General features: G+C 54.7%; 2 protein-coding genes across 5 annotated transcripts in view; one reads left to right on the top strand and one right to left on the bottom strand.

Annotated features, from left to right (window-relative positions):
* Positions 1-19,650, bottom strand: part of TSC2 (TSC complex subunit 2) — a 37,348-nt gene extending 17,698 nt beyond the window's left edge. For all 4 annotated transcript variants that reach the window (XM_070413258.1, XM_070413257.1, XM_070413256.1 and 1 more), the window contains exons 1-20: positions 19,569-19,650; positions 18,895-19,058; positions 16,657-16,743; positions 14,341-14,451; positions 13,298-13,442; positions 12,129-12,246; positions 11,742-11,790; positions 11,237-11,362; positions 10,804-10,877; positions 9,568-9,694; positions 8,399-8,542; positions 7,408-7,545; positions 6,747-6,850; positions 5,980-6,061; positions 4,752-4,907; positions 4,190-4,306; positions 2,869-2,991; positions 1,926-2,032; positions 1,574-1,724; positions 30-152 (exon numbers count right to left, since the gene is read on the bottom strand). In XM_070413258.1, the coding sequence (XP_070269359.1) occupies positions 30-152; positions 1,574-1,724; positions 1,926-2,032; positions 2,869-2,991; positions 4,190-4,306; positions 4,752-4,907; positions 5,980-6,061; positions 6,747-6,850; positions 7,408-7,545; positions 8,399-8,542; positions 9,568-9,694; positions 10,804-10,877; positions 11,237-11,362; positions 11,742-11,790; positions 12,129-12,246; positions 13,298-13,442; positions 14,341-14,451; positions 16,657-16,743; positions 18,895-19,032 (2,220 nt within the window). In that variant the 5' untranslated portion in view covers positions 19,033-19,058; positions 19,569-19,650. The remainder of the gene's footprint in view (positions 1-29; positions 153-1,573; positions 1,725-1,925; positions 2,033-2,868; positions 2,992-4,189; positions 4,307-4,751; positions 4,908-5,979; positions 6,062-6,746; positions 6,851-7,407; positions 7,546-8,398; positions 8,543-9,567; positions 9,695-10,803; positions 10,878-11,236; positions 11,363-11,741; positions 11,791-12,128; positions 12,247-13,297; positions 13,443-14,340; positions 14,452-16,656; positions 16,744-18,894; positions 19,059-19,568) is intronic.
* A 134-nt stretch (positions 19,651-19,784) lies between these two features.
* Positions 19,785-25,542, top strand: NTHL1 (nth like DNA glycosylase 1). The gene is made up of 6 exons (XM_070411599.1): positions 19,785-19,923; positions 20,857-21,095; positions 21,797-21,967; positions 23,108-23,267; positions 25,087-25,192; positions 25,274-25,542. Exons 1-6 carry the CDS (start codon positions 19,785-19,787, stop codon positions 25,395-25,397), a joined length of 939 nt encoding a protein of 312 aa, XP_070267700.1. The 3' UTR covers positions 25,398-25,542.
* The last annotated feature ends 1,124 nt before the right edge of the window (positions 25,543-26,666 follow it).

The following is a 26,666-nucleotide window of genomic DNA, read 5'->3' on the forward strand; positions in this document are numbered from 1 at the left end:
AGTGAGTGACACAGGAAGCAGCATGTTACCATGAAGCACAGAGCAGAAGACAGCTGGTCAACGCTGCACGGAGAGGTGAAAATGAGGACCTTGTAACGCAGCGACTCGGGCAGCTTGCTGAGCACAAGCTTCAGCACCTTCCAGTCAGTCTCCTGCAGGAAGAGGGGTCAGTCAGGGGGAGATGGAGTTTCCAAGTTTGAATCTCTAGGCCAGCGGTTCTCAACCTGTGGGTCGCGACCCCTTTGGCGGTCGAACGACCCTTTCACAGGGGTCGCCTAAGACCATCCTGCAGATCAGATATTTACATTACGATTCATAACAGTAGCAACATTACAGCTATGAAGTAGCAATGGAAATAATTTTATGGTTGGGTCACAACACGAGGAACTGTATTTAAAGGGCCAGAAGGTTGAGAACCACAGCTCTAGTTGGAGCTGAATAGCTGGTGGGGGTGGGGTGTGTGGACCCTCCTCTTCTGTTTTCCACGCTTCTGGGCAGGGCAACAGCTGCCCTTCCCTTTGCCAGGCCGAGTGAAGGCCCAGTGCAGAGCCAACATTGCCTCTCTCTTCTTAGCTGGATCTGGAACTTCCACCCACCTGGCTCCATCCTTCCCGTTCGCCCAACAGAGACCACGGGACGGCCTGCCTACTGCACTGAACCCCAGGGCCCTCACTGATGCCCACTCAGCACGACAGATAAGGTGCTAGTACAGGAGGAAAAGCTATTACACCAGCTCCAAGGGAGCAGCAGCAAGCATCCTCTACAATCCACGAGCCCGGGTAACTGTTGCAGGACTGAAGTCAACCCAGGGCCACAACAATGGGGAGGACATAGTCATGGCACCACCAGACCCATTTGGTGGCCCCCCAACCTCCATTAGAGGTGACCCTGCCATGAGCTACACCAACCGCCACAAGTCCTGAAAGCCTTCCTCAGACCCCATCTGTGATACGGAGGCCTTGAGAGTCACAGGAAATCTCTGACGGTGCCCTCCGCTGTAGCCCTCAGGAGCTCCCCCAGCCCGTTACAGGCTGTGCTGCCCCACCTTGCCCCGGCACACTGCTGTCCACTTCTTGCTTGCTGTCCCGTCAGGAAACGGGCCTAAACTCTTCTGCCTCCCCATCTCCACCCAGCTACACCTCTGCTAACAAAACTGCACCTACCCTACTTCAAAGCTTGCTTACTCCTGCCCCTGGAACCTTCCCCGCCTTTCAAAACTGCCTTACTTGCCCCTCCAGGTGCCCCAAGCAGATGTGACTGCATTCCCTTGCAGTCCCACAGGCCAATCTGCTCCGGAGGCCAGCCCTGCTCCGTGACTCCAGCTGTCTGTCTAGACACCTTAGTCTTGCACCAAAACCATCTCCTGGAGGCAGGAACGTTCCACACCCAGCTCTGCACACAGCAGGTGCTCAGCACATCATTACAGAACTGCTGTGCAACCTCAGGGCAGACACCTGAAAACCAGCAGCAAACCTCCCAAGGTCACTAATACAGGGAAAGGGACTGTATGACACTCTGCAGTACCAGTCATTGTTGTCTGCCATTAGGGAGCTCAAGGGACCAGCCAACTCACCTGCTTCAAACACTGCAGGAGGACACAGAAGACCAGGGAGTAGGGCAGAGAGCCAAGCCGTACGGCGGGGCCTGCAGATGCTGGGCCAGACAGCCCGGTGGGAGGGGACAGGGGGCCACTGGCCTTCTTCTCAGGGCCTCTCTCTACCTCCCTGTGGAAGCAAACGGGAAAGCACTGAGGCCGAAGCCCCCGATCCATAGGGTAAGAAGACCCACTGGGCCCCTCAGACACAGGGCAATCCTTGGGGTGAAGAGCAGCTAGCTCCACCAACCTGCCCCGTAACCTTAACGCCATGACACTGGGGGAAACGGGTCTGACAGTGGCAGAGGGAAAGAGGTCAGCCCACACGTACATGTAGTCACAGAGGCAGTAGGGGCTAAACCGCACAACGCCATCCTTGGTGGGCAGGCCAAGGCGATGCAGGGAGTCGGCCCGCAGCAGCAGCAGGAAGTCGAAGGCCTGCAGGGAATAGAAAGCGCCATCCACAGAGCAGGATCATACGGGACCCACGCCCTCAGACCCACACGTTTCTCAGGAAAGGCTGCTTCCACTAACAGCAAACACACCCCAACTTCTCCACGCAGGCAGTGGCAGGGGGTGAGCTGCAGCATTCACAGCCCTCTCCCTCAGAGCCCAAGGGCCCTGTGACAGTCCCATAGCAGATGGCAATGCTGTGGCCTCTCACACCATAGGTCCCACCCCAGGACAAAGGAAAGGGATGCCTTTCCTGCTGGCTGGACAGCACTGCACCAGGCCTGAAGTGCCGGAGAGCAGACCTCTACTCAGGACACTGTCACTTCCTCCAGTGAATGAAGGCTCACTTAACTGGGCTCCCTTTAGAGCTGCCCCATTAGGGAGATGCTCTGGGCAGGGCCGGGCTTCTGTCCCAGTGACCTCGGCTCAGCCTGGTGCCAGCACGCATAGTGGAAGCTCAAGGCAGTCTGTCCTGCCAAGCCCCCACCCCACACAGCCACACGCTTTGCTGCAGGTTGCCGACAGACTCTGAAGCACCAGGAATGGAACACATTGGTGTGACACCCTCTCTCTGTCCCCATCCCAGGCCACTGTGTGACTCCGAATGACATGCCACAGAAGCTCTCAGGCTGCAGGCAAAGAAAAGGGCAGCAGGTGCCACAGGTGGTACTAACGGAGGGACAGTCTGCTGGAGCCCCTTTCCCTCCCCGGGACATTTGCCACCAAGTCTCCTGTTCGAGGTCCCTATACCACCAACACTGAGGCAGCTGCTGGGCCCCCCGGGGAATCTACCTCAGGCCAGCCCAGCAGGCCCGTCATACCTGCAGCCGGATGCTGCTGGCAATGGGCAGGGTATAGCTGTGCTTATAGTGGAGCTGGATGTGACTGACGAGCATCTCGTACACACGCATAGCGTGGCTGGCAGGCAAGGTATACAGCTTGGTCTGCAGAGAAAGTATGCTGGTCACCAGGAGGGCAGGAGGCACAATGCAGCCAGGGAGCTGGCACCCTGGCACCCAGGAGGAGACAAACCAGAACAAGCTTTAGAGGCAACTGGGTAGCATCTACCATTTAAAATGCATGAACACTTCCAAGTCTCCAGGACTTTGCCCCTCAGACATCCCCACACACAGGCTCGCAGTAATAGCAAATATCAGAGCCAGCCTCGTCCCTATCATCACAGGGAATCAGTTACTACATCAGGAAAGTCCATCCAGCAGAGCACCATACAGCCGGGTGTGCGAGGAGACCCTGGGCTGACAGAGCACACTCAACACCACACGGCAGAGGAGGATAAACCAGGGCAGGACAAGCTCGCAGGGTGCTCTGTGAGGGGTATAGGGTGTCTTTTTATTTCATTTTTCTTAATTGAGTTCAGAGGAAGGGAGAATAGAAACATCAATGATAAGAGAGAATCACTGATCAGCTGCCTCCTGCACACCCCCTACTGGCAAATCAAGCCCACAACCCAGGTATGTGCCCTGACCAGGAATCGAATTGGTGATCTCTTGGTTCACAGGTCATAGGAGCCACATCAGTTGGGCATAGGTGTCTTTTGAAGTGATAAAGATGTTCTAAAAGTGTCTGTAGTGATGGCTACACAACTCTATGAATACACTGAAAACCACTGAATCATACACTTTAAACAGATGAATTGTATGGTATGTAAATCATATCTCAATAAAGCTGTTAATAAAATCAAACAGCCTTGCATATAAGCATAACTAATGGACATAAGACACTGGGGGGTAAGGGAGGGTAGGGGTTTGTCAAGGGCGGGGGGGAAAAAAGGACACTTATGTAATACCCTTTGTAATACTTTAAGCGAAAAATAAAAAATAAAAAAAATTAAAAAAAAAAAAAAATCAAACAGCCTTGGGGACAAATGGATGGCAGCCCTCCCCTCCTCAACTGCTGGGAGAGCTGAGGGCACTGTTGGGAATAACTCGGGAATGGCTCTGCACAGTATGGCCCTGACCAGGCTGCGTCCACCCCTCTCCATGCTGTGACAAGTCAGAATCACACCCAGGCTGCCCTCTTTGACCACCATGGAGTGCCCAGTTCTCCCAGGAGATGTGTCCCCTAAAGATCTAACAGACACAGCTGGTCATCACACTCCCTCCCAGAAGAGCGGAGGCCCACCTGAAGGATGACCAGGAGCCCCAGGACAGCAGTCTTCACGTCCTCCAAGGAGGCAGAGTATATCGCCATGTCTCTTTCCTCCAGCTCTGGGGGCGGAGAGAGGGAGCGGGCAATCACCTTTGGAGAGAAGATCTGTATTTAAATCCTGGTTCTAGGCTCCCAGAAGGAGCACCCATGAGATTCCGAACTTCCCCCAGCATGTACTTTCTCCTTTATTTCTCAAAAGGAGAGATGCACTCTATGCACCTGAGGAATCATTCAGACACTGTGGTGCCTTTCAAAATTAAAAGAAAAGGATGCTGGCTGTGTAGGCAGACCATGGCCAAGCCCCATCCCAGCTGACTTGGGCTACCACCATGGCCGCTTCCCAGGCCCCGGGCAGCAGGACATTGCTGAGCGCCCATCACTGCTGGGAGGCAGGCCCTGCCTCTGAGAGACCCAGCCAGTCATTCTGCAGAGGATGGGGACAGAGTCCAGAGCATGCTGCTGCATGCAGGGCTTTGCCCCAAACAGGAGGGGTCCTTCTAGCAGCCCAGGGACCCAGAGCCCCCGTAGCTCTCACTTTCTCAATGATGTCCAGCAGGCTGTTGAAGTGGTGGGTGTGGCAGCCTTCGGCCAGGTCCACCAGCAACTGGGTGGCCAACTTCCGGACCTGGTGGTCTCTGTCCTCAGGGATGTGGGAGAGCTGTGAGATGACCACCGTGTTGATCAGCTCCTCCTACAGCAAGCACAGTGGAGTGAGGGGAGCCGCCTGCGACAGAGGCTGGAAAGCAGCTAAGGCACCACTCCAAATGGGAAAACCATGGCAGGGACGTGTCAGCGCCTGAGGGGCCAGAGTCCCTCCCAGGGTGCTCTGCCTGGCCCCTCAGTTCAGGAGAATGGCAACGGCTACATGATGGCCCAGGCTAGGCACAGGCCCTCAGCCTCAGACATGATGCCACAGTGAATGTCCTCACTTGCTCTTTGTCACTGACCACCACAATTAACATCCTCTTACATGGAAGGCCCTCTGTGTGTGCGTCTGGGGTATGAAGGCCTTGTCCCTAAATCACGTAGTCCACCTTAATAGGACAGCATGACGAGAGCTTTTGGGAAGGCAGGGCAAGACTGACCCTGGTGGGAGGGATCCAAGAACCCAGAGCGGCTTCCTAGAAGAGCGGCACTAAGCTGGACTCTGAGGAGGGTGGAATGCCAAGACAGAGACTCAGGGAAAGGGAAGGCTGAGAGCGCAGGAGGACACCGGGAATGCCAAGTGCGCTGAAAAGCAAGGGAAGCACAGAGCCTGAGGTGCATCTGCTGGAGGAAAGAGCATGGCGGGCAGGCTCCGGCCACAAACCCAGTGAGAGATGAGCTGAAGGGAGGAAACTGGCAGTAGAGAGACAGGCAGGGCCTGGCACTACCCCAGCAGCTAGTGGTCGGCCTGGGTCCAGAGGGTGAGTGTGATTACAAAGACAAAAAGATAGAAAACATCCCCATGCAAGACTCTGCAAAAAACTCGTAACAGGACAGGAACTGTGCCCGCCTGGCTGCTCAGGCACACCTCTGAGCCCAGCACAGGCCTGGCAGAGGACACCATGGAATATATGGATGGATGGATGGGTAAACCAACAAGGGAGAAACGGACAAAGCCTATTGAGAAAACCTGCCACAAAGGAGTGGGTCAGATCCCAAGTCCCGGGCAGATCCCCGGAGGCTCTCAGTGCCCAGTGAGGGCCATGCAGGGCCCCGAGGGCGAGCCTCACCCTCACCCCTGATGCCCCAGGTGCCCCCGCCAGCCATCGGACACACACCTCATAGAACTGCCTGTTGATGAGCAGCACGAAGGACAGGACGTCCAGCACCTTGATGCGCACAGCACTGCGAGATTCACTCCTAGGGACGAAGGCACACCTCCTGGGGCCTGGTGGCAGCACCACTGCCGGCCTCACCCCCTGCATGCAGCCCTGCTAACACTGCATCCCAAACTCTGAGAGCTCCCCGGGGGACCCAGACCCCAGGCGCACTGCAGGAAACTAAGCCCTCCCACCCCAGCCTGGGGGGCAAGACACTGACTCTATTTCTCCCTGTGTGGGGCCCAGCTTGTCAACATCCAAGGAACTGGGGAACGAGACAGAGCTCGGCCCTCAGAGAGGCATCTTTCTAGACAACCACTTCGCATGAAGCAGCAGAGGCCTCCAGAATTCCGCCCTACAGGAAAGCAACATTTTCCTGCTCATTGAGAATGATTACTTCCAAGAATCAGAAAGGAAAGCCCTCACTCTTGGTGTCCTAGACCCCAGCCCAGTGGTCGGCAAACTCATTAGTCAACAGAGCCAAATATCAACAGTACAACGATTGAAATTTCTTTTGAGAGCCAAATTTTTTAAACAAACTATATAGGTAGGTGCACTGTTATTAACTTAATTAGGGTACTCCTAAGGCTTAGGAAGAGCCACACTCAAGGGGCCAAAGAGCCGCATGTGGCTCGCGAGCCGCAGTTTGCCGACCACTGCCCCAGCCCAAAGCATAGACACAGCGTCAGGTTCCAGGGCCCAAGAGGTCTCCAGAGTCTCCCTACCTGAAGAATTTCTCCATCAGTAACTGCAGGTTGTGAATCCAGCCAACCTTCGCTGGGTGGATTGACTGAGCCCTGTAGGTTATTAAGTTTAAGAGGGAGGACTCCTGTCAAAAGAAGAAAAACCTGTTGTGAATGAGCCACTGTGCCTCTCCAGAGATTCTGTAATAAGCACACCTTGTGCTAATGGCCCAGGAGAACAGTTTGCTCAGGGAGACCAGCCACTTCAAGGCCCAGGTGGGGAGTCTACCAAGACAAAGCTTTACTGGCAGCAGCAAAAATTCATTTAAAAGCGCATGTAAAAGCCTTGGCATTAAGCTGAGCATTTCTGGCACAAGGACTGCCTACCGCCGAGAGAGCAGACATGCTGAGCAACAAGTCTCCGCGGTGCTGGCCAGCACCTTCCTCCGCACAGGTGGGAGGAAACTGACAGTTAGGCTAGCGCTGTGCTCTGACCCACACATTGTTTTCTGACACCTTCACAGACTTCCCTGCTGGAGTACAAATCTCAGGAGAGCAGGAGCCTTTATTTCAAACACAATTTCAAACCCACGCAGCCATCGTTCCCAGAGCTGAGCAGAACCACCCTCCCTAGAAGCCTGGTGGAACCACCCTCTTGCCTGAGCAGCAAAGGCCCCACCAGGTTTGCGAGAGGTGGTCTTACAGGTCTTTGATCTGCACATCTCTCAATGAGCTCAAAGTATCTCTCCTGTGAGCCATGGAACTCGTTCTGATCACATAGCTCTTCCACTGTGGTCAGCAGGTCATGGACAATGGCTCTGAGCTCTGGGCTCTCCAGGCTCTGCAACACAAAGGTGCAATTACACAGGAGTGACTTCTGGCTTCCCTCAAGGACTCAAAACCAGCTGCATCCAGATCCCCCTCATGCCCTTCCACTGGACAGGGGGAATGACCCCCATAGTGCTGGGACCCCTGAGGCAGCCGGGCTGTTCCTGCTCATTCACCAACTCCAGGGAGTCCTGGCTGCGCCCACACAGGGACCAGCTCCCAGTACTTCACACACCCCCAGGCTCAAACACCCTCTGAAGACCCCAGGGAACGGTCTCCAGCCTGCCACTCTGGGCTGAAGCGCCAGCTGGTCAGTGGACAGTGAGGGATGAGAGTCCAGTCCTTCCTCCCCCTGGCTGGCCACCTAAACACTGGTCCACGCCGAGTCCCCCAGAAGACCCAGCTCTGAGCCCTTGCTAGACACGACTTTGTGATCTCTGCAGCCCCCACATCAGCATGTCCCCCTCCTGCTGTGGTCACACTGTCCATATTATACCAAGGTTATGGCTGGCTTTCTAGATGCTGAGGGAGCTGTCTTCAGGGTCCACTTCCAGGCCATCACATTGACCCAATCCTGACCAATGCCAGCACTGCCCCCTGAATGCCTGCTACATATTCCTGCTCCCAATGATGGAGTGCACTTGGAAAACCCCACTGTCTTTAGTGGATGGCGAGTTGACACCACTGAGAATCATCAGGGAACACACCAGGCAGGCTCAGAGGGAAGGGCTTATGAGAGCTATCGTTCAGGTGAGATCAGCCAGCCAGCCCCACAGGTCCAGGCCCTGGTCCCCAAGGAAAGGCCCTTGGGCCTGCTTGTCCATGGACTTGGTCCTCCCTGTGCCCAGTCTCCTCACTGGCCTGACCTGAAGCTGCTGAAGGAGGCGCTCGATAATGTTCAGTAGAATGTCCCACGTCACAGCCTGGAGCTCCCTCTTGTACTTCTTGATGAGCCTGGTTATAGAGAGGACGATCTCATAGGACACCACCTCGTTTGGACAGGTCATGGCCTGGAACACAAGGCCCAGGGAGCAGGCGATAGTTAGCCACTTCCTGCTCACCCACAGGAAGCCCCCATGAAACCAGGCATAAGATGCCTGAGAGGGCCACGCTCCCCACGCTTATCCCAGGGGCCACCCAAGTACCATAGGAATCCAGAAGTGTTTTCTACACTGGCTCCAAACGGCCTGACTCGGCTAAATTTCAGGGCCCTGCCCTAACAGATTTGGCTCAGTGGATAAAGCGTCGGCCTGCGGACTCAAGGGTCCCAGGTTCGATTCCGGTCAAGGGCATGTACCTTGGTTGCGGGCACATCCCCAGTGGGGGATGTGCAGGAGGCAGCTGATCGATGTTTCTCTCTCATAAATGTTTCTAACTCTCTTTCCCTCTCCCTTCCTCTCTGTAAAAAATCAATAAAATATATTTTTTTAAAAATAAAATAAAATAATAAATTTCAGGGCCCTGACTTACTGGCCTAGAGGAGCCTGAAAGCTACCTTGATGCAAGCTAAGCCCAAAGGCCCCACACTCCACTGCCCAATGAGGTACGGGCAGGGCAGGAAAAACAGCCCAAAGGAGATTCTTTGTTGACCCTGTACACAACACAGCTCGTCTGAGCTGCCTTCCCTGTGGTGAGATGAGGTTGGTAGGATGGCCCAGCTCACCGGGGTGCTGCGATAACTGCATGAGAAACATACACAGAAAGTACTCCAAATACGACCAGGCCCCATGGAAACAGAAGCCCCATCACTGGCCTCAATTCTAGAGCGAGTGATTTTACCAAATGAAATCCTCACCAGCTAATGTCGCCATCCCTGGCGGAACTTTGAGCAGTTCTAATGATAATTTTCAAGATACGAAATTCTTAAGATACACGATTTGCTTGAGGAAGAGACTTTCAAACGGCCCGAAACCTCATTTCCAGTTGCAAAGCAAGTGACTGGAAATATCCCCACAGCCCCTACAGCAGAACCCGTCCAATGGGTCTGTTCTGGCCAGGCAGGAAACCCGCTCCTGCGGCACAAAACGTGAGTTACCTCGTAAAATGATGGCAGCACAGATGTCGGGGAGTTCTTGAGAGAATGGAGTCGGTGGGCTCCCCAGAGAGCCATGCCAACAAAGAACACAGCTCCTCTCAGCAGAGGGGCATCTTCCATGTAGGCTCTGAAAATGTTCCCCAGAAGATGAATGTGAGCAGAGCCTGGGGCCAGCGTCGGCCTGCTGCAGGGCCCTAGGGTAGGCCCAGGGTGGGTCCAGGCTCCTTGTAGCCCCCAGAGGTCCCTGCACTTATGGGGCCAAAGCAAAGCTGGGTGAGGAGTGCTGGTCAGGGAACACAGAGGTCAGGGTCAGCAGCAACCATCTGATTCATTCACACATTGCTCACCACGGAGCCATGCTAGATGCCAGGGAATGGAGGTGAAAGAGAGGATACAGTCCAGGAGACACAGATAGGAACCAAAGAGCCACGTAAGGAAATGCCAAGTTGCTACCTCAAATCACAGCTAAGAAGCAATACCTGCTTGGGGTACTCAGGGAACCAACAATGGCGCCTAGATGTCAAGGAGCACTCAGAGAAACTTAAACAAGGTGAAAGATATTCCAGCAAGAGCAAAGGACACGTGCAGAGGCCCATGGCAAGACGGCGGGAGTGAGAGGCTATGGCTGGGGCAGGGCCTGACCACCGGGCCTTGCTGCAGTGAGGAGTTTGGTTTTGACTCTGAGAGCCCTGAGAGCCACTGTAGCTTCACGCACAGGGTGACAGAGATCTGCGATGGGAAAAGAACACGTGGCTGCCGTGTGGAGGAACGGACCGCAAAAGGCCAAGAGCGGGTAGAGGCGTCCATCGAGGAGATGAGAGCTGAGGGGGTGGGGTGGGGGCCCTCGGTGGACAGATGTAAGCCACCTCCAAGGGACAGAAGCAACAGGACTGATAATGGTTTGGCTGTGAGAGGTGAGGGCAAGGGCCTCAAAACAGGACCAAAGGTAGGCAGCCTCACTGGACAAGATCCAAATATGGGAGGGAGATTTCGAGTTCAGTTTTGAACGTTCTGATTTTACCAGCAGAAGCTGAAGAGGAGAGCAGATCAGGAGCATTAAAATGTACGCTCTAGTTTTAGGGCAGCTTCTGGAGCAGTCACCCCAAAGGAACAGGAAACCTCCCCGTTAGCCTATACCAGGCAAGAGCCGACACAGACAACTTCCTCACGAAGGCTCTGCAGCAGCAGATCCAGCACTTTACCCGCACCTTCTGCCCAGGCCTTCACCACACTCACCTGTCCTCCATGATGCGGCACATGTTATAGATAGCACTGTGGCCCAGGTGGGTGCCCAGAAGGTTACGCATCAGCTGGGAAACAAAACACACCAGATCCCATTGCAGATACAGGTCCCAGATACGAGTCCCAGGGCCCCAAACTCTGGCCAGCCCTGCAGAGCCACTGCTCCAACACCCTTCATGCCCAGCCATTTTCAACCATTTCTTCCCAAACACAGAGGCCACAGAGTTCCCAAAACGCCACCAAAACCCTGACTCAGCTCAACCACCTTGGGAAAATGTCGCTGGTCTCCCCTCAACAAGCCATTGTGTGGCCATTCCAAAAATCAGATGGCCATTCATTAAAGACTAGATGGCCCTTGTCCTGCCCTTGTGCCTGGCTTATAACTTCATCTAGGGAAGGACTCTAGGACAACAGTTCAGACCCCCACCTTCCAGCAAGGCTCACAGAGCTCCTTGACATTGATGGTGCGACAGAGAGTGACAATAAAGAGGGGGAGGCTCTCGGCTGGCAGGCAGTTGTAGCAGACCACGGCATCCAGCACCTGCAGAGATACCTGGGGGCGTGGAGAGAGGGGTCACACCAGCCCTGCCTCAACTCCTGCCCCTAGGGAGGCAACATCCCCAGCCTCCTTCCCACCCTCCTTTGGTCAGTGACTATTGCCCCTCCCCACTGCCAAAGCAGCCTTCCTCAGAACCACAAGAGCAAGTGTCTGGGGGGCACTTCTATATCCCAAACACTGTGGGTCAGCCCATCCTGAACTATGACCCCACAACAGAGGTCGCCCAATACCCTTACTTACAGGAGAGTGTGAGGCTCAGAGAAGCCGAGCAGCTTGCCTGGAGCCACATGCTCAGTGAGGGGACTTAATCCCAGAGCCCACCCAGACTACCCAGAAGGAGGCTGAAAGAAACTGCCTGAGAGCAGCTACTGACCTCTATGTCCATGGAGGACACAGTCTGCACACACAGCAGGCAGATCATGCTGTTGGAGGAAGCAGAAAGTCAACAGAAAGGTTATTTCCCAGAGGCTTCGTGGCTCCAATTCACTTTCCGATGACTCCACAGAGGAGCTCCGCCTCCCTAGGGCCCCACTCACCCACGACAGGCAGGTGCTCATGTTGCCCCTGCCCTCATGGATTTCATAGAGTGTTCAGAAAAAATGACAAGAAGAAAATAATTAAGTAGAAGGTGGCTATGGCCACTTCTAACTTCTCCATTTATCTGGTGGTTTCAACAGCTCTATTCACCCCAAGAGCTGAACTGAAGACCCAAGACAGTGGGACTAGGATCAGAGTAACGTTATTAGAATTCTTTTCTTACTGGACCATTGATGCAATATATTCATCGAGGTAACAGCTGTTGAATTTGACCAAGTTCACAAGCACCAGAAGGAATTCTGAGGACAGGCCGATATCCATCCACTGCAGGACAAACTCGGCTGGGGAGAAGAGGAGAGCAATGTACTTCCTTCCTCCCACCTCCTGCCCAGGAAAACACATCCCATCCCACTCAAGGCTGGGCACCCCATCATCAGTCCCCATGCAAAGGCAGGCAGGTCACACATGCACAAAGTCGAGGGAGGCTCAGCTGGAGCCTGAGCAGGTCAGCATGTCACAGACGCTGGAATTTAAATTCACCAAGCCCCAGCATGCACCGAGGGAGACCTGGGCTGAGAATCAGTAACAGTGCTTGTGCTTCTGATGCTCAGAGACCTGGCCCCAACGCTGAGGGTGCCAGCACCAGCAGGACACATGTTTAGGAGGCAGATTCCTGGCCCCCCATCCCCAGAAAGAATCTCTCGAAGGAGACACAAGCAATGCTTGGCGTTAGCCAAGTAAACTTAGACAGCAAACCTGACCATGACGCCCAGTCAGCATCTGTCCTGGAGGCAAACTAACAGCTGAGGCCCATTTCTGGGCAATACAACAGCAAGGAATTTAGTCCGATTTACTTTTTCCTCCTCCTTTCCCTCCTCCCCTGACCAGTGACATGAAATCTCAAGACTCACAGAAACCTCACACCATCAGAACAACAAGCAGAAAAGCCAGCAAAGGAGAGAGCTGGAGGTCAGACCCAGGGCACGAAGAGGGCAAGGAGGCAAACCCAGTGAGGCGGCCCCAGCCCCGAGAAAGCTCAGGGAACTCTGGGTAAAACACAGTCTAATGCCCAGATCAGCATCCTGCACTTCCTACAGCAGCGCTCAGACCACCTCCTGCCTGCCTGAAAGGCACAGCTAAACCACATTCCCCAGGAGTTCTGAGCCAGCAGGTCTGGAGGGAAGCCCAGGACTCTGCATTTTTAACAAGCTCCCCCAGGAGATTCGGTGGCTAACCCAGGTGTCCCGGGTAAGCAGAGCTGTGTGGTGCAGCGCTGTCTGCAGGCCATTCCTGCACACTGCAGCACTCCCGCAGGGCCCCAGTGGCTCCCACATCCCAGATTAAATTTGATCACCAAGGCCAGAGAAACCTCACACCCAGTGTGGCACCCACCCAGCTCTTCTTCCAAGTAGGTAATGTGTCTCCCATTATCCGTAAGGGCCTTGAAAACTTCCAGTCTTTCGTGGAGGTCTTCGTTGGAGGGGTAATCCTTGATGACCTTGAAGAAGAGGGCCCTGAGCACACCCAAGCGATCCCCCTGAAGACAAAACCACAAGGTTAGCAGTCCTGCTGGGATCCCTGGTCACCTGGGCTCTCTGAGCAGCTGGGCGAAGTCCAGGAAGTGCAGCAGGCTCCAAAACTCCCACCTCTGGGCCCTTTTTCCTTCCCACAGGAACTGGCTATGAGGGACAAACTGGGAACACCAGAGCAGCTCTGAGTAGGGAACCAGACGCACTGGTCATCGGCTGACCAGCATGTGTGAAGCACCCACTATGTACTTGGCTGTAGGCACACAGTAGGGACAGTGCAGTTCCATACCCCCACCTCTACCACACTCAGAGCCCAGGGTGGACACATTTGTGCTCACAGGACAATGACAACGGTCTAACTGCACTGGGGGTGATGGGGCCTCTGGGCAGGTGGGTGTGAAGGAGTAGAGGAAACAGAGGAGGGGAGGAGCCTTCCAGGCAGCAATGGCAGAAGGTGGCCTGAGTGGTCCAGGAACAGCAGAGACCAGTGAGGCCAAAGCACAGTGAGTACGGGTGGCCCAGGGAGAGGGAACGAGGTCACCAAGAGCACCAGTACAGTGGCTCACTCGTGCCAGGCACCATTCTCATCATTTTGCATAAACTGTCTCATTTACTCCCTAAATATTCCAGAGGAGGGAGGAGCCATGAGCATCCTCTTCATAGGTGAGATGGAGGCTCAGGGAGCTCCAGAGACTTGCCCAGCACCCACAGATACAAGAGGCAACGCCAGGATGCCCACTACGGCCGTCTAGCTACAGAGACCTTGGGAACTACAGGCCCTGGGCCTGGTGCCTTCACCAAAGACAAGAATCCAAGTGGGACCAGCAGGAGCAGTCAGTGGGTGGCCCAATATCACCCCACACACCCATCCTAGCTCCACCTGAGCACAGACCCAACACCCCTTACCTGTCCCTGCACGATGGCCTTCAGGAGAGCCAGTACTGCGTGGCGGGCCTCTGGTGGCCGTTCCGGCTGCAGCAGGTCTGCAACTGCCTTCCAGAGTGCTTCCACTGCATGCTGCCTCCAGCAAAGAGGGGAAAGCGATTAGGGTGTGCGGGAGCCCTCAACCGGAGAGCAAAGGGCAGAGCCGAACAACAGGGTTTTTGACTTAGATCTTGTGTCATTAAAGCCCACATCTTGTATGCCTGTCACAGCCCACAGTGACCATGAGCCTGACAAAGGGAAGCTGTAAGCCACTTCAAAACCCTCACCAGTCCACAGGTTAGGGGAGGGAGAGAAGGGCAGGCAGGACAGAGAAAACGCCCAGGCTGCCTCCAGAGATCGCAGGGAGTCCACCTGAAAGCTTGCTCTGACTCTGGTGGGAAAAGCCGGTAGAAGAGGCTCAGAACAAGAAGCACCACAGTGGCCTCTGGGCCTGTAGCCTGACATAGAAATCCACCCCCTGGCTTCCCTCTGTGTAAACACACCAGCCCAGCTATGGCCACTCAGCACAATTCCCTTCCCCGCCTCTGCTGCCTTGCTTGACCTCTCAGGAACTCTGTGCAAGCCTGGCCGGTGTGGCTCAGTGGTTGAGTATTGACCTATGAACCAGGAGATCACAGTCTGATTCCCAGTCAGGCCACATGCCCTGGTTGCAGACTCAATCCCCAGTAGGGGCTGGGCAGGAGGTAGCCAATCAATGATTCTCTCTCGACCACTGATGTTTCTTTTCTCTCTCCCCCTTTCCCTTCCCCTCTGAAATCATTAAACAACAACAAACAAAAAAATCCCACAAAACTCTGTGCAAGTTTCTGGAATTTGCCTCTAAATCCACCTAGCCCAGTGGTCGGCAAACTCATTAGTCAACAGAGCCAAATATCAACAGTACAACGACTGAAATTTCTTTTGAGAGCCAAGTTTTTTAAACTTAACTATATAGGTAGGTACACTGTTATTAACTTAATTAGGGTACTCCTAAGGCTTAGGAAGAGCCACACTCAAGGGGCCAAAGAGCCACATGTGGCTCGCGAGCCGCAGTTTGCCGACCACAGACCTAGCCCATGGGAGACCTGGCTCCTGTTCCCTACAGCTACCCAGTAGCTCTCGTCACTGTCCCTTCTCTACATTAACCATCCCAACTCTCTTCAACCAGGGTTTTCAGACGACTCACCCTTTCCTGAGCTCACTCCTTTTAGGAGTGGGACTAAAATGTCTTTTAGATGTTGTCTGACCAACTCAGGATACACTTGAACTTTCACCTCCTTTGCCCCATTCACAATATTCCTATTGATACAACAACCGAAGCCACAACAAAACGGACACTGAGCCCTAGCCAGGTTTGCTCAGTGATTACAGCGCCGGCCTGCGAGTTCGATTCCTGGTCAAGGGCACATACCTCAGTTACAGGCTCAATTCCCAGCCCAGGTCTGGGCACGTGCAGGAGGCAACCAATCTTATCTGTCTCTCTCACATCAATGTTTCTCTCTCTCCCCCATCCTTCTACTCTCAAAAAAATCAATGGGAAAACAAAACAAATCAACAACAACAAAAATGGACGCTGAGTTCGTAGACTATCCCAGCCTCGTAGACCTGTCTGTCTATTCCCATGATAGCAGCTCAACCACATTTCACCTTTCTGCACCTATAAAGGTAAACTTATGAACACAAATGCCTATTTTCACTTAAAAAAATCTTTATTGTTGGAGGTTTTACTGTTTTCACAGTTACCCTTGGTAATGTGCAGCTTGCACGTTTCAGACAGAGCTGCTGAGGGTGTGGTGGTCGCTCTCCCCCCTAGCAGATCTGAATCTGCGAGGTGTGAGGTCCACATCGCCCCCCACTCACACCAATGCCGTGCAGGGCTCGGGCAGAGCCCTTGAAGTGCTCTAGGACAGCTTCCCACCCAGCGCCCTGGACATCAGGAGAGCCTGGGAAGAGCTGGCTGAAGTAAGTATGCCTACGCTATGTCTGTAGGGCCGCTTGATACCACCAACCACACTCCTCTCCCGAAAGGACAGACTGGTGGGCCTTGAATTGTTCTCTGTGAAACCCACACTCTTCCCTGACACGCCTCTATTTTCCCTCCCCCCGAGTCTGTAATAAGAGGACAAGTGAGGACATTTCTGGAAACCACTACAAACCCTTTCTCCAATCTGCTGGGAAAACCTTTAATCCCCTTGCTCTCCATCTCCACATAGGATTGATCCCTCAGGGCTGTGCTCAGAGCATTTCCGGAAGCTTCCCAGTCACTAAGATGAAGTAACCCAACTGAGACAGACTTACGTCTTCAAATTTTTTCGTTTTTGCAACTTCACAGATCTGCCCTATCACCCGAATGCGATTGTTGAGGCCACATTCAACACTCAGTTCCTGGAAAAAGGAAAAGGAAAAGGGGCCGTGCTCAGGCAATAGATCTAACTGCCAAGCACAGACCACCCTAAGAACTGTACCGTATCTCCCACTCCGGAGACCTGCAGCAGACCTTTCTGAAATTAGGCATCACTCCATCTCAGTGGAGTGAAAACAGACTTTTTGTTTCCATCACTGCATTTTTTATTGTGATAAATTCACATCATATAAAACTCACCACTTTAAACCATACAATTAAGGCTCTGGTGGGATAGCTCAGTTGGTTAGAGCTTCATCCCAATATGCCAAGGTTGCAGGTTCGATCCCCGGTCAGGACACATATAAGAATTAACCAATGAATGCATAATTAAGTGAAACAACAAATCAATGTTTCTTCCCTGCCCTTTATCAATAAAAAAGTTAAACCATACAATTCATTTTTTAGCATATTTGCAATGCTCGTAACCACTTCCACTAATTACAGAACGTTTTCATTACTTCAAAAGGAAACCTCATACCCATTAGCAGTCACTCTCCATTCCTTTCTCCACCCAGGCCCTGACAAATGCTCATCTACTTTCTGTCTCCATGGGCTTGCCTATTCTTGATATTTCATATACATGAGTTACACATTATGTGAACCTTTAGGATTGGTTTCTTTCATTTAGCATGTTTTCAAGGTTCATCCATGTTGTAATTAACATGTATGAGCACTTTGTTCCTTTTTTGACATACAATACTCCTTTGCATGGCTGTATCACATGTTGTTTATACAGTTGGCCGTTGGACAATGCTGGGTTTGAACTGTGGGGTCCATTATACATGGATTTTTTAAAAACTTGGGTTTAAGGAGGCTTGACTTGTGGTGGTAAACATGCAATATACAGATGATGTATTACAGAAATGTACACCTGAAACCTATATACTCTTATTGACCAATGTCACCCCAATAAATTCAATTTTAAAAAACACACACGCCCTGACCAGTTTGGCTCAGTGGATAGAGTGTCAGCCTGCGGACTCAAGGGTCCCAGGTTCGATTCCGATCAACGGCATGTACTTTGGTTGAGGGCACATACCCAGTAGGGAGTGTGCAGGAGGCAGCTTATCGATGTTTTTCGCTCATCAATGTTTCTAACTCTCTATCCCTCTCCCTTACTCTCTGTAAAAAATCAATAAAATATATTTAAAACACACACACACAAAATTTGCATTTAAGTAGAGCTGTGCAGTTCAAATTTGTGTTATTCAAGGGTAACTAACCAGGTGATGAACATACGCTCTAGTTTCTGAATGGGATACTTTAAAAGTGCAAAAGCTGCCTTGTTGGTGTGGCTCAGTGGTTGAGCATCAACCTATGAACTAGGAGGTCACACGGTTCGTTTCCTGGTCAGGGCACATGCCCAGGTTGCTGGCTCGACCCTCAGTAGGGATGTGCAGGAGGCAGATGATCAATGATTCTCTCTCATCATTGATGTTTCTAGCTCTCTCTCCCTTCCTCTCTCTGAAACCAATAAAAAAAATTTTAAATAAATAAATAAAAGTGCAAAAGCTAAGTCCTGGCTGGGTAGCTCAGATGGTTAGAGCATCATCCAGACATGCCAAGGTTGTGGGTTCAATCCCCAGTCAGGGCACATACAAGAAGCAACCAATGAATGCATAAATAAGTGGAACAACAAGTTGATGTTTCTCTCTCTCCCCTACACACACACTTCCTCTCACTCTAAAATCAGTAAGTGAAAGTTTTTCAAAAATAAAAATAACCAAAGTACAAAGACAACATTTATTTATGGACAAAGTATGGTGTCAGGAATGCAGGGAGATTCAAACAAAGACGAAAAATAAAGACTTCTCACAGGGACTCACAAATTACTAGTTTACACATGGTCATAACGCTAATCACCTGTGGAGACCAGGGCATTCAGATCCCGTATCATAAAACAGGTTTTCTTGAATTGACATGTGAATACTAACTCATGTGCTGAACCAAGTCCTCTGACTTCCTAAATCTCCAGGAAAAAAGACATGTAAGCCTCCCTGGTACTGGGGACAGCAGCCCCATACAGCCGGTCACCAGCAACTCATCTCCCACGGAACCTGTTGACAGACCAAACCCAGCCTTCCTTGCACCTCCCAGGAGGCCAGCGGGGAAGACACAGGCAGCTCACTCACTCGCAGGATGTCCGCTGTGATGACAAACTCCGTCTGTTTGCCCTCTGCAGACCTGGGATTTGGTCTTGAAGTTCCCAGTCCCAACAGAATCTTGAACTTCTCCTTCAAGCCTGAATCTTTGCTTGTTGGCTTGGCCATGGTGGGTAGGCGCGCAACATGGGACTCTGCGCGGGGGCAACAGGCAGAGAGCTCAGAAACAACTCCACACACCTGCCCCTGCGAACCTACAGCCACCCGGGAACCCCAGAGCTCTGGCGGCACCTTTCCTCCCACAGCCACACTGTCCGGGCCAGAAATAAACCTGGGGAACGCCAGGCCGCCCGCCCCTTCGTGCATGGGGTGAGGAAGGGGAACTGGGAGTGGAGGGCGGGCACCGCGGGTCCTAGGGACCCCTGACGTTAGCCATCGCTCTCCCCTCCATGTAAAGGAGGACTCTCGGAGGGACGCGGGCAGCAGGAACCCCCTTTCACCCGCCAGGACTTAAAACCAAGGAGAGCTTGGAGCTCCAGAGTCAGGCTAAGGGGGGCGCGGCCTAGACCCGGACCCGGGCCATTGCGGGGTTCGCCCCCGCCGCCCCATCACCGAGTAGGCCCGGCGCGGCCGCCTCCCCTCGGGGCCGGGCCACACCGCGGTCAGGGCGGGCATCAGTGGTCGGAGAACCTCGAGGCACTCACCCCGAGCCGCGCCCGCGGCGCGCGCGGCCGGGCGGTCCCAGCGCGGAGAAAGGAGCGCACACCCCTGCCCCGACCTGCCGCCGGAAATGCGCACTGCGCAGCGGCTGGCGTCCGAGGCCGCTGCACGACTTGCTGGGAGTCGTAGTTCTAGGCTTCCCTTGGCCAAAAGAATGGGTGCGAGGCAAGTCACATGACAGTGCCGCGGGGGCCGCCGGGATGTGTAGTCCGCAGGAGTTCGACATGAGCACAGCGGGCACGAGGATGGTGACCCGCAGCTGGAGCCGGGGTCCTGGGGTCGGACCGAGGGGGAGTGGGGAGGAGGCCGCGCCGCTCCCAAGGGGAAAGTCGGCTGCAGGTAGCGCCCGGCCAGGGAAAGGCAGGAGGGGAGAGGGAGGGAACTGCAAGGAACTGAGGGCTGGGGTCCCGAGCCTCCCTGGAGGGCTCCGAGCTGCGCGGGCTGGGACCCGGAGGCAGCAAGCAAGTTCCTTGGCCCTACGCGCTGCTGGGTTCCCACCTAGCGCCCTGTTCCCAGGAGTCAGGGGCTGGGTTCCAGGAGCTCACACTACCCCGACCCTCATCTTGAACAGGGACGTTCTCTGAGGTCTCAGCAGCCTGTCCTGGAATCTCCCACTTGCGCCAAGCTCTCTGTGGGGCAGATTGGCTCTGTTGTCATAGCTGCTTACCTCTGAGAAGTCTGGTGCCCAGGACACCGTTAGCCAGAAGTCCTCTCTCCTTGCTAGAGAGCGATGTCTGCAGGATTGGCCAGAAGGGGATTCCCATAGGCACCCAAGGACCCCAGGGGTAGTCCAGAAAAGGAGACCCACCAGAAGCATAGCGAGAGGAACTGGGGCTAGAAGGGATAGGCAGGTGACAAGTCCAGCCAGATAGGCAGGAGCTTTGATGCCAGGACAGTGTTTAAGTTCATTATGAGTACAAGGGAAAAACCAATGAGGATTTTTAAACAGGAAGTGACCCAATCCAATTTTGATCTTACAAAGTTCTCTCTGACAGTGTGGAGACTAGATTAAAAGGCATCATGGTAGAGGCTGTTACCAGAGTTCTCATCTGTTAACTTGGACTTGGTCAGGGGGACAGTGGCACAAAGAAGGCTGACCTGTCCCGGATGTGTGCTACAGAAGACAGAGCATACCCCGCTCCCCAGTAGTAGATGATGGATGATGGGTGCTTGTCGAAAGAATGAATAATGAGAGATGAGAGAGCAATTAGGGCAACACCTTATCCTTACCTATGTCCCCCACTGAAGAGACTGAGTGACATTTTTTTGCAGAAGGAAGGAAAAGCCACCACCCTGTGAAGCGTCAGCGGAAGACACAAAGCCTGAAAGTGGCCTATGAAGCCTCAGATGGTGAGAAAGGAGAGGGGATCAAGCCGCTCAAGGTGCCAAGCTGGGAGCCTCAGGACTGGCAGCAGCAGCTGGCAAACATCCGCACCATGAGGAGTGAGAAGGACGCACCTGTGGACCAGCTGGGGGCTGAGCACTGCTATGACCGCAGTGTGCCCCCAAAGGTAGGGAGGGGCCCAATTGCCTGCTGACCCTCTTCCGAACAAGATGCTTGATTCCTTTCAGGCCTGACACCTGGCAACTCTTAGCTGACACCACCCTGAGAGGGTGCACACCTGGCACCCAGAGCACTCACTGGGCAGCATTACTTGCTTCATTGTGGCCAATCAACAGGTCAGGGGTACCTGTGGCATGAGGCCTCGTGCTCTGCCTTCTGCCAGCACTGTGCTGAATCATCAGGGACATTCAGTAAATTTGCTGATAGAGAAAGAGATTTCTGCACGTCTTTAGCCCAGAGCCTGGTCTTTTGATCAACGTGAATCTAATCCCAGTTCTTCCACTGGGTGGAGTCTGCAGGGCCTCAGTTTGCTTGTCTGCAAAATGGGTAGTAGCATCATTCACATAGCGATAACAATAACAGCCAATGGTTGCTGCACTGACATTGTGCCAGGTACAAGTCTAAGTATAGTGAAAATTCATTTAAGCTTCCCAGTGATTCTGAGAAGCAGGTGCTATTATTGTCCCCATGTTATAGATGAAAAGCAGGCCCAGACCAGATCCCACCACACACCTCCCCCCATTGTCCAAGGTGGGTAGGAAGCTGACGTCCGGTCTGTTCCCACATGGGTAAAGGACTTGGCTAGAGCCTGGCCCACAGTGAGCACCCAGGACCAACCATCTCTCTGGTCCCTGTCACTGTGAGCAGGTGCAGAGGTACCAGGTGCTGCTGTCACTGATGCTCTCCAGCCAGACCAAAGACCAGGTGACAGCGGGTGCCATGCAGCGGCTGCGGGCCCGGGGCCTGACGGTGGATAATATCCTGCAGACAGATGACAGCACACTGGGCGCACTCATCTACCCCGTGGGCTTCTGGAGGGTGAGCCCAGCCTGTGGCAACGAGGGCCAGGGTTGCCACTGGCCTGGAAAAGACATCGGGTCATTGAGGGCGGCTGTGGGGGTGGCAGGAGGCTGGGTTGGACATTTCTGGCCACAGGGGCCTGGATATGAGTTCTCACTAGAGTCCCCCACCCCTCTGAGCTGCCACAGGGGGCCAGGCAGTGGGGCCTCAAGTCCAGGCCTTGGAACTCCTTGGCCTTTCCTGTTTGCAGCCCACCCCTTCCTTCCTCCACCTCCCCACCCAGCTGCCTGGCCCTTCCCTTTCTCACTGAGGCTGCCCATCCACCTTTCCCTTTGTTTACTCCGGGCTTCCCTGGAGTGTGTTACACCCTCCCCTCCAGAGCCCCGAGAGGCCACAGCACAGGGTGGCCAGTAGGCAGATCTATTGAAGGTGGCCAGGCGGGTGTGGCTACTTCCCTAGGCACTGGTGTGGGTTGCAGTGTGTCAGATGGGTTTTAAATAGCCCCGTCTGCTCAGGCACAGGATGGGAACCGCCCAGCTGGCCTGTTGGCTGGCAGGGAACCCCAGACTCCAGCCTTCCTTCCTGAAGGTCCAGGTGCTGCTGAACCCAGCTCCTGGCATGGCTGGCCCTGCTTAGCCTGCCTGGCCTCTGGGGGTAATGAGGGGCAGGGGGGAGCGCAAGCTGGACCCCCAAGACATGCCATTGGCCCAAACAGGTGGAAGGCAGGGGTCCAGGCATGCATTGGGCCTCCCTCAGGCTGCCTGTTTCCCTTGGTTCATTCCTACCTCCTAGGGCCGTGGTCGGCAAACTGCGGCTCGAGAGCCACAGGCGGCTCTTTGGCCCCTTGAGTGTGGCTCTTCCTAAGCCTTAGGAATACCCTAATTAAGTTAATAACAGTGTACCTACCTATATAGTTTCAGTTTAAAAAATTTGGCTCTCAAAAGAAATTTCAATCGTTGTACCGTTGATATTTGGCTCTGGTGACTAATGAGTTTGCCGACCACTGTCCTAGGGGGACAGGAGCAAACAGGTGCCTCTGAGTGTGTCCTGGGTAGCTTTGGGCACCTGTGCTTCTTCCTTGGGCCTTGTCCTCCCAGGCTGGACTCCACTCCCACCTTCAGCACTTGACACCGCCCCCCCCCCCCCCCCATTTTTCAGAGCAAGGTGAAGTACATCAAGCAGACCAGTGCCATCCTGCAGCAGAACTATGGTGGGGACATCCCAGCTTCTGTGACAGAGCTGATGGCACTGCCAGGTGTTGGGCCCAAAATGGCGCACTTGGCCATGGCTGTGGCCTGGGGTACTGTGTCAGGCATTGGTGAGTGGCATGTGCCCATGAGGAGGGTGGGGCCAGCTCTGAGCTTGCTGACTGCTGTCAGGGTTCCCCACGTCCTCTGACCTGTAACCCCAATTCAGGTCTCCTCATCCACAACTCAGCCCAAAGGGTCAGAAAGATACTCCCAGCACTGAGCTAGGCCTGTTCTGCCCTGAGACGAGTACTAATCCATTTGCTGAGCACCTACTGTGTGCTGGGCTCTGGGGATGGACTCGGTGTTGGTGGAAGTGATAACTCATCCAAGAGCTGAAGGGTAAGGCGGGGCCAAGAGGAGGAACAATGTTCCAGGCAGAACAGCATCTGCAAAGCCATGAGGCGGGAGAGAGGGCCAGAAGCAGGAGGCTCTGGATGAGTGTGGGCAGATTAGGGTGATGCTGTGAAGACAGGGGAACCCAGGGAGAGGAGGAATGGGCTGGGGGGATGGGGAGGAGAACTGGGAGTGGGGGAGCCTCTTCCTGGAATCCCTTTCCTGGGTCCAGGCCTAGCAGCCTGGCATCGGAGGATCCCTGGGTGGAGACAGGTTTTGGGTCAGGGTGCAGCGGCTGCTTCCTAAGGTCTTTGCCCAAGAGAGTTGAGGCTTCTGAGGCCCCCGCAGCAGCCCAGCCAGCCCAGAAACCAAGGCTTGACCCGTAAACACCCTGTACTCCCCAACCCCAGTGCCTCTCTGGGACTCCTGCAGGCGGGGCTGGGAAGGGGTGGGAATCCCCTCAGCTTCCACAGCTTGTGTAGCCTGCCCCCTGGGGTGGGGCCCTTTTCCAGCACTGCCCATGAGTGGAAAGGCAGCCCCGAGAGCCAGAACGGGGCCAAGAAGGGGCCAGGGCAGAGCCTCCCCTAGGGCTCCTGAAGAGGCCAGCCTCTCAGCAAATACTCGGCTTATCGGGGCAGCTGTCCTCAGCTGCTCTTTCCCGGGAGTGGTCTGGCAGGTCTGAGTGAAGAGCCCCCTGCCCACCGCCCTACTCCGGGTGTCAGAATGTCACCCTTTCTGGTTGCCTGTGGGCCGTCAGCCGTAGGGAACCCCTGTGTAGGGCAGGCTTTGCCTCCCAGGGGCTTCCCCAGGAGAAACTCCCTCGTGAGAAAGCTGATCCCAGCTCTGCCTCCCCACCTGGGTGGCCTGGGGCAAGGCACTTGGCCTCTCTGAGCTTTGGCCACCAAGCAGGGGACACAGTTGCCCTCCTGGCCCAGCCCACAGGAGGTTCACACAGTGTGGTGTGACCCTAGGTTGGGCCTCAGGGAGCACAGTCACCTCCATGTGACGGAAGAGGAAACTGAGGCAGGGGGATCCAAGGGTGCAACCCTCTACCTGGGCTTGTTAGCAGCAGGAGAGAAGGCAGATGCAGGGACTGGCTTTCTCTTTGACAGTGAGGGGGAGAGGGATTGCAGATAGCTGGGCAAGGAGGCCCGGGTGACTGGGTGCCCAGGCTGGGCCCTGGGGTGGCTGTAAAGGGGAGCAGGGGCTGCAGCTGGCCTGGCTGTGCTGCCCACTCTGTTCCTTACAAGTGCTGGCTCTGCAGGCAACAGCCTCCCGCTGGCACCCTCAGCCCGTAGCTGGGCCAAGAGGCACTGCTCCCTGCACCCCAAGTGAGGGCCCAAGTCCTCTGGTTCCTGGCTACAGCCCTGCCCAGCAGTAGTGGTGGCCTGGTGACCCACTCTCATGTCTGGCTAGTACTGTGCAGTTAGGGGCCCTCAGAGCTCTGTGTGGGAAGCCAGGGCGACTCACCAGCCTGGGCTAATGGTTGGGACCATGGGCAAGAACGGGGTGTCTGGGCCTGCCCCACACTCACCCCACCCTGTCTCCAAGCAGCAGTGGACACACATGTGCACAGAATTGCCAACCGACTCAGGTGGACCAAGAAGGTGACCAAGTCCCCGGAGGAGACCCGTGCAGCCCTGGAGGACTGGCTGCCCAGGTGCCGCAACAGGGCAGGACGGGCTCCCCCCCCCCCCCCCTTCCGTCTCTCTCTCTGCATTAACCCACTCCCACCCCACAGGGACCTGTGGAGTGAGATTAATGGACTGTTGGTGGGCTTCGGCCAGCAGATCTGTCTGCCTGTCCGCCCTCGATGCCAGACCTGCCTCAACCAGGCCCTGTGCCCAGCTGCACAGGGACTCTGAAGGCCCTGTGCCCAGCCACACGGGACTCTGAAGGCCCTGTGCCCAGCCGCACGGGACTCTGAAGGCCCTGTGCCCAGCTGCACGGGACTCTGAAGGCCATGTCTTCTGCGACTTTGTTGGGGAGCTGCAGCCCGTTCATAATAAAGTTTGGGGTTTTGCAACAGTTGGGATCTGTCTGATTTCTACCCTTGGGAGGCCAGCATGTGGACGTGACAATCTGGGCTGTGTAAGTGGGGGGTGGGTGCAGGAGCCTAGACTGAAGAGATGGATCGTGGGAGCCAGCTGGAGCCAGCTGTTGAGAAGCCTGCTGGTGACGCTGGAGGCCTGGGCTTCCTCCCCCCTCAGCAGCTGGCTGAGGGCCCAGAAACACCCCTCTCCTGAACTTGTGCACCCTGAGAGCCTGCCACTGCCAGGAGGCCCTACCCCCCGTGCTTACAGAGCCACCTGGCCTCCAGAAGAACACCAGGAAGCCCAGGCTGGGTGCCACAGGGCCCGAGGCCTGACCTTTGTACCTGCTGGGGGGTAAGGGGGGCTGTATGAAGGCAGGGGGTGCCAGGGGCGCAGGAAGCTTCACAGAGAGGTGTTGGCAAGACAGCTGGGCCTCGCCAGGCAGAGAAGGTGAGCAGGGGCCTCAGGGTGAGAGGAGGGCAGGGCTCCAAGGGCAGGGATCCCAAGTGGTCTGGAGAGGGCAGGCGGAGAGGGAAGCAGGAGCTGAGAAGTGTTGGGACTTGGCTGCCAGGTGGATGGATTCAGGGAGGGGGAGGTTTAAGAACAAGACCTGCTGCAGTGGCTGGTTGCTCAGTGGTTAAAGCGGCAGCCCACTGACCAACAGGTTGTGGGTTCGATTCCCGGTCAAGGCCATGTACCTCCGTTGCAGGTTCCCCGGCTCGGTAGGGGCCTGTGCAGGAGGCAACCAATGGATGTGTCTCTCTCCCCGTTCTCCCGCCCTTCTACTCTAGAAGTCAATGGAAAAAATATCTTCGGGTAAGGATTAAAAACAAATAAAAATTTAAAAAAAGAATGAGACCTGTTTCCAGCAGCTGAGATTTGGGGATGGGGCTGCTAGGTTGCTACCTTCCGGCCTGGACCACCATTCCCCCGTCCCCAGAGGAAGGACAGAGGCAGCCAGGGGTGTGAGGACGGCCTGTTTATTCCAAGGGCGCAGATGCGCTATGGCTTACAGGGCAGACGGCAATGTCGGTGGGTTTCAGGGCAGAGTCTGTGGGGTCTACTGGGGGAGGGCGCCAGGCAGGGGCCAGGCCCAAAGCC

This window comes from Myotis yumanensis, unplaced genomic scaffold (assembly GCF_028538775.1).
Source record: "Myotis yumanensis isolate MYYU_CA2020_CCGP unplaced genomic scaffold, mMyoYum1.0.hap1 SCAF_4, whole genome shotgun sequence".
NCBI classification, from domain to species: Eukaryota; Metazoa; Chordata; class Mammalia; order Chiroptera; family Vespertilionidae; genus Myotis; species Myotis yumanensis.